Below are 12489 nucleotides of genomic sequence, written 5' to 3'. Positions count from 1 at the left end.
GCGCATTTCTTCGCGCATATAAAAGGGCATATTTTTATGCTGTGCCAGTTTTAGTGTTAATAAGATGTTACGTGCAGTGCTTTGTGTGATATGTGTAGGGATATTACCTATTTATGGTAAATAATTAATAAAGTAATTAATTATATCATATTTTTAAGTACATATTATATTAAGAGTTTTTTTTTATTAGGCCCAAATAATATGCACGAAATTATACTTTTAACAATCAGGTTTATAATTTTTAGGGTTCTATGAATTACTTAGCAACCACTCCACCATCGGTCTGTCAGCGGGGCTGTATCTCATGAACCTTAATGTAACCGTACAGCCTAAACCTTTGTCATTCTGAGAGGAGACCTGTGATCGGTTCTTTACCGGTAAAGGGTTGACAACGATAGTAATGATGAATCGTTAACTATAAGAGTATCAATTTGTTATCTTAGCCCACCTACCAATACAAGACCAGCATCATGGTTGTGTCAGCAATGGCGCATAGGCTAGAAACGATATTACTCAGTTGCGACGTATCCCGATCGATAACAAAACGTGATGTCAAAACGTACTTCTTTGCTGCACAAATTAATTATTCTATTTAAGGCTGTTCCCGAAATAGGTTTCTTACGTCACATGACGTCATACTAGAGTCACGTGAAATGGCAGTGGTACATAAGATACTGTAATTTAGAATTTCCTTAACATGTCAGGATGGCCGAGCGGTCTAAGGCGCTGCGTTCAGGTCGCAGTCCACTTCTGTGGGCGTGGGTTCGAATCCCACTTCTGACAAATGATCTTTTTAATTCATATTTGTTTTTCTACTTATTGCACGACTACTTTTGTTTTCTCGCTGAATTCCTGTTACAATAATTATTAGAGGTTTTCTGACAATCTTCTGCCATGCTTTTTTAGAGAGATGTTATTTTATTTTAATTTCAAAATGATAGTTTAAAAACAAGTGATTTTCGTGATTTGTAGTTAGTAATCCTACTGAGTTTCGGTGATTTAATTGATTAAATTGTACAAAAATCTTATTTGAATATTCGGTGAATCTTGGTGGTTCAATAATGAGTTAACTACATAATGAGTTATAATAAAACTTTCAATGTATTAAATACCTTTTTTCTATTGTTAGTGTCGTTTTCTCTACAAACCTAGAATAAGGCCTAAGGTAAAATTTTCGAATAGATCTTTTCTTGTTACGCCAAAGAAGTTTAACATCTTACGCGTGTACACACACACACACATACAAACACATTATTTTTTTGTTTTGATTCGGTTCTTTGTATTATTTACTTATACTATACTATACTTGGTACTTTTTGTTTCAGTGACGTCTGCGTGGTACCTTCCAAGTTTGGACGATGGGCGGACGGACTGGGAGAAAATAGTAGGGGGTACCAAAGCCGCCAACGCCTCAGCGCCGTACCAGGTTTCCCTGCGCATGTGGGGGTCCCGGCACTTCTGCGGCGCCTCCATCATCTCGCACAGGGTCATCCTGACAGCTGCGCATTGCGTGGATGGGTATGAATAACACAATTATTAAAGCTTGGTATCATCATACGCTTACAGAAAAATCCTATTATAATTTAAAGGATTACTTAAACGTTAAAAAAAGATTTTTTCAATGGCCGGATGTTTGTCAATTGTCTGTATGTCAAGAATTTAGGTTTAGGTTTAAAGACATTTATTCCCATAAAAAGACCTAAGTCACTTACATAGGAAACTTAGTTTTCTATAATAAATTAATACACTTCGCCATTAGACTAAACTAAATTCAATTTTACTATTATCTACTCATTAAATGTATTCGTATTTAAATATATTGGTATTACTTAATATATAAGAAGCTAATTTAGTTTTTAATACATTGAATGAGTTTACATTTATGTAAGTATTTAATTCATAAAAAAGCGTTCATTGGCATTCGGGAGGCCAAGTTCGAATCCCAACACGCGCATTTATACATTCCAACTTTTCTGTTATGTGCGTTTTAAGTAATCAAGAATATCCCTTGCTTCAACGTTGAAAGAAAACATCTTGAGGAAACCTGCATCCCTTAGATTTCTACATAATGTTCTCAAAGGTGTGTGGAGGCCACTAATCCGCACTGGGCCAGCGTGGTGGACTACGGCCTTAACCCCCTCGTTATTTTGGGAGACCGGTAGGGTGATTACGTATCTCGCGACAGGTTTGCGACAGGCGTAAATCTCGGGTCACTTTTGTTTATTTATTGTATGGAAAAGTGACGTTTGACCGCAGTGATTGCAAGATTTACGTCTGTCGCAAACCTGTCGCGAGATACGTAATCACCCTGCCGTGCTCTCTAGTGGGCCGGTAGTGGGTTGAATCCGTGGCGTGTTGTGACGGCAGATCAGAATACAGTTGTCATCCACTAAGGTAATATAAGCGTTCTCCGTATTACCACTACCATCTACTGTGATCACCAAACCAGCGTGGTGCTTGGTGGTTAAACCCCCAAAGTCAAACGCATTTTTATTCCATTCGGCCTCTAGATGGCACTTTTGATGCGTAAATTACAAGAAAAATGTGTACATGTTAGTTAGATGGCGATAACGATATTCGTAAACTTAAAACTAAAGCTACGAGGGACGTTTTACTACATTTATTTTACGGTGTATATTAAAATAAACCCAAATGTCTGAACAGACTAGGATATCTAAGGTATATTTTTATTATCCTGAGTAAAAGTTACAAAAAATTCAATACTGCAAATAAACGGCGCAATTTTCATAAGCAAAAAATATGTCGATGCCAGTCGTGTTTTTTTTAATTTTTTCATAAACGTAATACTTATTTCTTTATAGCTTTAGTTTTAAGTTTACAAATGTAGTTATCATTTTTTGAATTTGAATTTGAATTTTGAATTTGAATTTGAATTTCCAGAATGAACTTCAAAAACTACAAAGCAGTAGTGGGCACCAACCAGCTCCTGTTCGGCGGAAAATCGTATTCCATCCGAAAGGTGGTTCAGCACAAGAAATATGATCCTGAGCTCATCAAAAACGACATCGCACTCATATTCACCAAAAGGGAGATGGAGTTCAGCTCCACCATTCAAGCGATCGAGCTGAACGACGAGCCGGTGGCCCCGGGGGAGGACCTGCTTCTCACTGGATGGGGCACCACATCGGTAAACAAACAAACATCTAGCATTGTAACCCATCTAACCGCTTTCGAGCACGGTAGAAACATACTCTACAACTCTCGCACATATCGGAGAGGGAGCCAGTGTTTAATATGCTGACGATGATGATGACCTACGCTGCTACTTTTTTTTTTATTCGACTTAAAGTTAGGGCTTGACTGCCTGGTGATGATGCATTCTGAGATGGTAGCAGGCAAACCTGCTATGGAGTATGGTAGTCATACCCCTAGATCCTATTTGTATGCCATTTTAGGAAATCTGGTCTTGTGAACTCGTTGCTTCTGACGCTCCAAAAGTCTTGAGTTAGTGTGGGACACCAAGTTTGGGGTCTTAGCGTCTGGATGATTATTTGTCCGTATTATTTAAGAAATTATGAAACCTTACCGATAATTCTTTGATAGGGACCAGTTTGTTAAGTTACAATACGCATGCCGGTTTGCCAGTAAATAAATAAATACATCGCATTGTTCTCAGTACCCAGGCTTAGCCCCCAACGACCTGATGCAGTTGGAGCTGAAGGCAGTCTCTTACGAGGAGTGCAAAGAGGCACACCAGGAAACCAACCCCGTGTACGAGACGCAGATCTGTGCCATCAGTTCTGCTGGCAAAGGTGCTTGTCATGTAAGTACGGCGCAGATGGGGTATTAAGACCACTTTCGATAATTCTTAGCTGAAAACTATCGGCAAATTTAAACAGATATTATAACCTCTATAGTACAAAAATAATTATTGAAATCGGTTATAATTTGACGGAGTTATGGTGTAAAATCGTCAAACACTTAATAATAAGTAATATCCTAAATTACTTCTGATACCTCGAGGTATATGTATGCAAAGTTTCATGATGATCGGTTTAGTAGTTTTCTAGTGAAAGCGCAACAAACAAACTTACAATCACATTTTATAATATTAGTAGGGATAGGGTTAGGGATTGGAAACAAGTGTTCCCACTAGAAACAGACATAAAGTAACATACATAAATATATATATATATATAAGTAAGTATACATACTTATTATATATAGTGAGAATCTAACATGTGTTGCTAGAAAAGGTATCTCTTATAGAGTTAAGCTTGCATTTGGTATACCTACCTCATCTTATACTTAATATGCTGGAGAGTTTATATGTTTATATACCGCTAAGACCATTTACTCGCTTTATATTAGGTTCACTTATATGTATGTTTGTAACCGACTCCTTTGGACCGACAGCATTGGTCAATTAACATCAAAGTAGCTATGGAAGAAGTCGGCTCCGCTTTCATTGTAAAATGAAAACTATCTTGGTGTAATTTATAATATCTTCAATCTTTAAACTCCACACCAGATTTTCTTAGATATTTGTTATTTGTTCTTTACAAGTATTAATTGTAAATTCAACGTATCCTGATGATGCTCCGGTATCGGAGCGAAACCTGCCTAGAGTACATTGCCGAGAATCTGTTTGGTGTGGAGTGTAAAGATTGAAGAAATGATAAATGAATCCATACAGATTCTCCTACTTTTCGCGGAGTATTGCAAATTAAGCTTAGTTTTCAAAATATATTATGGAATTCCGCCAATTAACGCCTTCTTCTATCTGTAGCTGTCTCCACCTTACAGAACTAGATGGCGCCACAAAGTGTTCGCGAAGAATGCCTATATATACAACTTCCAAAAAATTAATTATTAGACCTCGGTCCCAGAGCACGGTCACCCGCTCGGAGGAAGATCTTCCTATTGTTACGGTCGAGCGTATCACCATAGCCCCTGTACATATTCAATATTTAAAATGTGAATAATAAAAAAGAACAATTTTTGAGTTTCTTACCGACTATGAGATAGACTTAAAATATCCAGAAAAAGCAAAATAATATACTATTTCTTATTACATGTTCCAGGGTGATTCCGGAGGCCCACTTGTGAGGGAGGGTCGACAAGTTGGCATCGTGTCCTGGGGAATCCCCTGTGCTAAGGGCAAACCTGACGTTTATACAAAAGTGAGTATTTACTTACCCATGGTATAAATTCAATTTCTCAACTCTCATTCTAGCAGTCATTATCGTCAATTCAACCAATTGACGTCCACTGCTGGACATAGGTCTTTTGTAGCGAGTTCCACAATTCACCGTCCTGGACCGCTTGACTCCAGCGGCTCCAAGCGACTCACCTGATGTCATCTGTTCACCTTGTTCACCTCGCCATTCCAGCACCTTAAGACCCCAACGACCATCGGTTCTCCGAGCTAGGTGCCCTACCCATTGCCACTTCAGCTCAGCGACTCACTGAGCTGAGGAGTTCTACGGATCTCCTATACTCCTATACTCCTAACATAGCTCTCTGCATCGCCCGCTGAGTGACTGGGCCTTCCTATGGACCCATAGTAAGCGACCACGTTTCAGTTCCGTAAGTCATCACTGGCAACACGCAATGTTCGAAGACTTTAGTTTTCAGGTACTCAGAGATTTGAACGAAAAGATTTCTAGAAGAAGTAGAGCTATTCGTGACAGAGCTCGTCCTACCGCCAAGATTTTCTTTGCCTTTTATTGGAATCATTGACGGATAAAGGCGACTGACAACAGAGCAACACAGAGCATGTAATGCAACCACCCCCTTCAGACCGGAAAGCAGCATTGCAACAATGCTGCTTAGCGGCAGAAATAAGAATGGTAGTAGTACTTCCCCGGACGAGCTTTGGCACTAGAAGCTACTACTACTTTTAATTACTTTCCTTTCAGGTGGAGTCGTATATGGACTGGATAGAGAAAACTCTCCATGACAACAACGAGGATCATTTAATACACCAAAAACGACAAAACAGCATTGACTAAATCTAGCACTAAGGCAAGGTGGGTTAAGACAAACCTTTAAGAATTTCATTTATAAAATCCCATTTTTAATTGAAACTTTAATCAAGAAAATTATATCCTCACGATTTTTTCCTTCACCGTTCAAGCAATAGAATTCAATTGTCTTAATTCACAATGCGCAACTTCGAAAAGGTAGTGTGCTGGGGTCTTTTGGTCCCCCAGAAAGGTAGTCCGAAGTTTGAACCACCACACTTTACTGCACAAATAATAAGGCCCGTACCAAATCATTAGTGGAGTCAATAATTCACTTTGACGCTACGAGCAACACTCTTTCTTATCACTTTTGAAGTATGAGGGTAGCTTACTTTGATATTTTCTGGTAACTTCCGAGAAACTGGAAACCATTCCAGTATATCGGAAGGACAGAACCAGTCGGGTGAACACCGAACTAAACAAACCGAGAGCAAGTCACGATAACTTTAAACATTTTCTGAATAATAATTGTATAATAAATAATTGTGGTAGTGAGAAAAATAGAAGGTAATAAGTATTAATAAAATACCTTGAACCTAAATGATTCTATAACGATGAAGTTTTTGCTAAGTTTGTAAAGTAGCTATTAAGAAATAAAGGATAAATCATTTACAGTGTAAATAAAACGTATAGCGATACAAGTAAAGTATCATAATGCTGAGAACTTAAAGTTTTATTTCCTTTAATTGAGTAAGTATGATTCGGAAACCATTTTGAAAACTAGGCGGTATGTATTAGGAATGTTGAGAGACACGCTAACATCCATTTGACGGCCGATTGGCGCAGTTTGCAGCGATCCTGTTTACTGGAAAATGCTTGTGTGATGAGCGTGAATATATTCTTCAATTTCTGGGTGTTTATATGTATATTCTAAGTATTTATGTATATTTCTCATAAAAATATTCATCAGTCATCTTAGTTCCCATAACACAAGCTAAGCTTACTTTGAGGCTAGATGGCGATTTGTGTATTGTCGTAGTATATACATATATATATATATGTATTTACGTATATACACATATATATATATATATATGTATTTACGTATATACACATATATATATATATATATATATTATATGTTTCCGATTGCAGTGTGTAAATTTAAAATAGAGGGTAAGAAACTATTTAAATTCTTTAAAATTAATTAGTAAGTAATTTTACGTTCCGTAGTTTTACAAGTTTATTTATGCATGGTAGAACATTATATTAAAATAATACACAAGGAGTAGCATATAAAAAAGATTTATTATCACTCACCCACACATATTACTAATATCACAGAGTTCAGTCGTATGTTCACACTATATGTATCCAACATGTTTAATAAGTAACAGTTAATAAGAAAAATTTAATTTTCGCCTTAACTTTATTACTGGAACATTGGCAAGATTTAATATCAAAATGTTTGGAATATACACTTATTATAGAATAAATATCATAAACTACACTTAAATTATCATTATTTTCTTCACCGACACTAAGTTTTTTAGCAATCTATCGAAGGAAGATATAATAGAAAAATAATAATTCCTAATATTAGAAAATAGAGATAAAATTTTTTTGGATCGTAAACAAAATCATAATCCCATAACATTTTTATATCCAAACCATTTAATTGGATAGGTTATTATCATCATCAAAATCATCAACCCATCATCAACCCATCAACCCATTACCGGTACACTACAGAACACGGGTCTCCTCCCACGACGAGGAGGGGTTAAGGCCGTAGGCCATCACGCTGGCCCAGTGCGTATTGGTGGACTCCATACACCTTTGAGCACGTTATGTAGGCGTAAACTCTCAGGCAAGGTTTCCTAACGATGTTTTCCTACACCGTTCCAGCCAGTAATATTTCAATTACTTACAACGCACATAACTTGGAAAGTCAGAGGTGCGTGCTGGGATCCGAACTCAGCCCCCGAAAGGGAAGTCGAGCTCCTGCCCAACTCGCTATCACCGCTTCAGGACGTTTTAAAGTTTAATTAAATATAATTTATTTCACCAACCATTTCGTGGGATAAACAGTTTTAAATGAAAACATAAAAACCGTTATTACTGTTAAATTAGCATTTTTACTACATAACAATCTACCTTTTCATGCACAGAGTATAAAACATTTCATTAATAAGTGTTTTATGCAAAACCGTAGGGATAACATTGATGTTGGCATGCAATTTTAAACAAATAAAAATTTAAAACACTTAAATATGACAAGAAAGAATGCTTGAATGTGAATTCGGATAAACTTTGAAATGATTGAGGTAATTAATCAACACATTGCTTTTACATCAACTAGTACTTGAATATTATAACGAAGTCGAAATTGATAGTAAATTAACTAAATAGATGCAGTTCTTTTAAAAATTATAATTGAAAAAGCGATGGCACTACTTATGACCCAGACACATTCAACACAGCATCAATATCTTTAAAATGCAAAGTAAATACGCCTTTTATCATATTTCCATAAAAATCATAAGGCTTTTCCGTTTCTTAACTTACATCATTTCCAATATATAAACAGACACAATTAAAATAACCACCCGCAATTTTATCCAGACATAATCAAAGAACTCCTGCACATTTTCACTAGAAATGTATTCAGAAAAATCTAAAATGTTGTCTTCCGTACTGTTGTAGTTGGTACTTTCGAAATCTTTAGAATAATCCCTGCCAATAATTCCAAATATCAGAATATTATCTGTGTTATGTATTTCAGTGGTGACGTAATTATAATCTGTACTCTTGATGGTAAACTTAAAGTTCTCCTCGTTGCAAACTGTTTGGGTAGTGGTTGAAATGGTAGGAAATTGAGCGGAGTTTGCTTTAGAGAAGTTTGCAACGATGGATATCTTGTCGAAGTTGATGTTTGTGGTATTCTTTTCAGATCTGTAGACAAAAGATAATATTTATTAAGTTATATTTATTTATTTCAATTTACTGAAGACGTTCGAAGATGGAATGTTTTTTTTCGAAAGATGAAACTATTACCGCCAATAAGTCGCAATGCATTTTTTAAGGACATTAAACTTATGGTTACACCAATAATCTATCTATATATATAAAAGAGAAAGTGTGTGGGTATGTTCCGTATAGGCTCCGAAACGGCTGGACCGATTTCAATGAAACTTTCAGGGAATCTCCAGATTCACCTGGCGAGTAATCATGTAAAGTTTGGTGACGATCGGAGCACTCATATTTTTGAACTGTCGAACTGTCAAATACAGCTTTTATTTACTATGATGATATTCTATTGTTGGGTGTACATGGGTGTAGATAATCCCCGCTCGAGAAGGGAATAGAAGAGAATGAATACGGAGAGAAATAAATGATTTAATATATTATGAGAATTTAATTAAAAATTTAATGATGTAAGTTTATTGTTTAAATAAAATAAAGCAAAATCTAGTCCGGCGAAGCGGGCTGGGTACGCTAGTTGATTATAAAACATGGGGAATTCAGTCAGTTAGCGATCGCTGACAACAATACATTTTAGGTCTTCAAACACTGTCAGTTTAGTAGTAGTTGAGCTTATTGTAACAGAGCCCGTTCAGGAAAGTACCACCATACTTATAAGCGGCTAAGCAGTATTATAGAATAACAAAATCAATTATGGACTACAAGATTAAATTTGCGTGATATTCATAAATGGGTCTGGCTGGAGTTACCTTAGATATCTGGCAAATAAAGGTCTGTAAAACTTACCCAACAAAGCACGAACGCTTGTACAGGCCAGCACACGCCACGAGGGAGCAAGTTTGGACACCAATATTGTTACTACCCGATTGATGGATGCCATCGAATGCGACCAGGCCATAGCTGACGTCCTGTGGGTTTGTTCCTGCGGGACATTTATATTATTTATTTTTATGTAAGATAAAAATATTAACTAATATTATATAGTATATATAAGTGATGCTCCTAACTTTGACTGCATCAGACATTTAGGTTTTATTATATCGAAAAACGCAAGTTTTCTCACGATGTTTCCCTTCACCATTGAACCTAATTATATGTAGGTAGGGACCATGGCACCACTGAAAGAGAAACCAAAGTCTTACCCTCTATGCTATCACCGCATATTGGACACATAGAAAAGAAAAAAAGTCCAAAATCACTCCTGAAGGCCTAAATACCTTATTTTGCTGCGTCAAATAGCAACAAGTCATATATTTACCAATAACACTGGTCTTCACGAAGAACTGGCAGCAGAATCTTCCGTGGCAGACAGAGTCACTGTATCCTTGCAAGCTGGCTTCCAGGTTCACAGGCTTGATGACGTACTGATTCAGGTCTTCACTCGGGAAGGAGCTGGGTGGACCGGCAATAAAACTTGATTGGGCTGCAAAAATAACATGTAAATGGACATGAGTAAAAGTTTTTCTTTGAGTTTATACGTTTTTTTTTTATTGTAATAATTGACGGACCAAGCAGAGGGCCTACCTTCATTGTCATGACTATACGGACGTGAGAATACACAAAAGGACTAAGCTAGTGTAGTGTAGTGAAAGTGTAGTGCTAGGGCAATATTAAGATAACAAGCACAATGTTTCTCCCAATTATGAACACCTAAGATAAGTTTTTGGACCTAATTCTTTGAAATAAACTAATGTATAAGCTTGGATCAAACAAGTGCTACTAATTAGTCTTAAGTTTAGATTGTACTTTTAATAAAGTCTCACACGCATGCGTGGAACTTTCTGGAAGAAAAAAAATTCGAAGCTCACAAGTAGAGTTGCCACGAATAGTGATTTAGCCGAATACCGAATACCGAATGTTCTACAACGCTATCGGCCGAAGCGCCAAATATTCGGCCGCCGAACATTCGGCACTAAGTATTACATACATTTACATTATTAAAATATCTGGGAAAGGCAGAGACCAAATTTAGTGACAATGAGATCTTCACTGCAAGCTGAGCTTGAAAAGCGATTTAACTTTGATGAAAATAATAAATATCTAGTCGCTACGTTTCTTGATCCACGTTTCAAAAAAAGTTTCCTCGGATTGGTTCGAGCAGAAAGAGCAAGACAAAAAGAAGAAGAAGAAGAAGAAGCTCTTCTAGAAGCTCTGAAACTAAGTTGTAATGATGAATCTAGTAGTACTGATGAAAACTCTTCTCCACTTCGTGAAGTAATAATTTAAACAACCAATCAATCAATTTTTATTTTGCTTGAATATTACCATGCAACATATTTACATAGGTGTTAAATAATTTTTATAAGTATCACGTATCAATTTGTCGTTAATCATTTTAACAATTATCAACATTAAATAACCATAGGAGAAGTCACATCAAAAAAACAAAATAAAAACTACAGCTAAGCAAAAAACTCACCACCACCACTTTTCCTGAGTTTGGCAACAATAAGAGGCGAAGTCCTCTTCAGGCCATCCGTGCCGCTAATGTATCCGCTGGCAGAAATCACATTGACTTTTTTCACAAAAGCCCAGGAAGCCTGAAACTGCTGGGCTGGAAATCAAAATAAACCTGATCGTCATCAGCCTATTTACGTCATCATGTGGTGACGGCAGAACACCACTCATGAAATTGGGTATCGTACGAGGCGAATAAGGGATTTTAACGAAGAACGGGCAGCTGAACTCTGCTTCTACTGCTATCAATCAATCAATCAAAAATACTTTATTGCACTCAAGAAAAAAATAAATAAAAGAGACAAAAACAACAAAGGTACAATTAAATTTGTGTAACAAAGGCGGCCTTATCACTTATAGTGATTTCTCCCAGGCAACCATTATGAGGAATTGTCTCACATATATACCAGTGGCGTGCACAGAGGGTATGCACACGGTACGTAGATGATATAAAATGAAGAAAATCTCCAGTACGAGTTATAATAAACTTAAGGATAGGCATTGTAAGTTATAAAAAGGCTACCCTTAAGTATTTTTAACTCGTACTGGGGATTTACATCATTCATTTTATATCATCTGCATACCCTGTGCATACCCTCTATGCACGCCACTGCTATATATTGCATTCACTACTGTCTTGTTGACTGTCACAGGCCTCCTCTGTCGAGAAGAAAGGGTTATGAAGCATAGGTATGCTTAAAACACGCTGCTAAAATGCGTATTGGTGGACTTTTACGATTATATTGTTACATTTTAGCACCAACGGTTTAACGTGCTTGCCGGGGCACGCGTTTAGACAACGCCATGTACCTAGCTCCGGACTGGTACTGAGAATTTTTAACAGAAAAATCCTATGCCTAAAATCCTTATCCCTGAGAATAGAACCCAGGGCCTCATGACTCGTAGTTAAAATCAGCCCAATGAGAAGAAGACAAAAAAGAAGACAGATCAAGTACACGCCTCGACGTCCAAAAATATACCTAATAATCTTAACGATAATTTTTTGTTATTCGTTTCACTGCTCAGTTTAATAAATAAAAGATTACTAGTTATTGTCCCCGACTACGTCCGCTTTTGTAACGAATAATAAAAAATCAACCAGTGGGAACCGTTTATTCTT

The 12489-nt window shown here is 36.8% G+C and overlaps 2 protein-coding genes and 1 non-coding gene across 3 annotated transcripts in view; 2 read left to right on the top strand and 1 right to left on the bottom strand.

Annotated features, from left to right (window-relative positions):
- The first annotated feature begins 699 nt into the window (after positions 1-699).
- On the top strand, positions 700-783 carry Trnal-cag. The gene has a single exon. It is a non-coding gene; the product is annotated as a tRNA-Leu (tRNA).
- On the top strand, positions 706-5975 carry LOC120635715 (chymotrypsin-1-like). The gene is made up of 6 exons (XM_039906878.1): positions 706-736; positions 1326-1518; positions 2902-3148; positions 3638-3784; positions 5046-5144; positions 5883-5975. Exons 1-6 carry the CDS (start codon positions 706-708, stop codon positions 5973-5975), a joined length of 810 nt encoding a protein of 269 aa, XP_039762812.1.
- A 1948-nt stretch (positions 5976-7923) lies between these two features.
- LOC120625621 (vanin-like protein 1) overlaps positions 7924-12489 on the bottom strand; it is a 15326-nt gene continuing 10760 nt past the window's right edge. Inside the window, exons 6-9 of the mRNA XM_039892707.1 lie at positions 11332-11466; positions 10171-10335; positions 9699-9834; positions 7924-8882 (exon numbers count right to left, since the gene is read on the bottom strand). Of these exons, the coding sequence (XP_039748641.1) occupies positions 8492-8882; positions 9699-9834; positions 10171-10335; positions 11332-11466 (827 nt within the window). The 3' untranslated portion in view covers positions 7924-8491. The remainder of the gene's footprint in view (positions 8883-9698; positions 9835-10170; positions 10336-11331; positions 11467-12489) is intronic.

The sequence above is a fragment of the Pararge aegeria genome, chromosome 1, assembly GCF_905163445.1.
Source record: "Pararge aegeria chromosome 1, ilParAegt1.1, whole genome shotgun sequence".
Classification (NCBI taxonomy): Eukaryota; Metazoa; Arthropoda; class Insecta; order Lepidoptera; family Nymphalidae; genus Pararge; species Pararge aegeria.
Note: the sequence above shows the minus strand (reverse complement) of the source record. Positions and strands in the feature narration are given on the sequence as shown.

Bases quoted from the DNA above. Each gene is read 5' to 3' on its own strand.
- LOC120635715 (XM_039906878.1), top strand. From the start codon at position 706: ATGGCCGAGCGGTCTAAGGCGCTGCGTTCAG. The intron at 737-1,325 runs GTCGCAGTCCAC...TTTTTGTTTCAG, and splicing joins GTCTAAGGCGCTGCGTTCAG to TGACGTCTGCGTGGTACCTT. The intron at 5,145-5,882 runs GTGAGTATTTAC...CTTTCCTTTCAG, and splicing joins AACCTGACGTTTATACAAAA to GTGGAGTCGTATATGGACTG.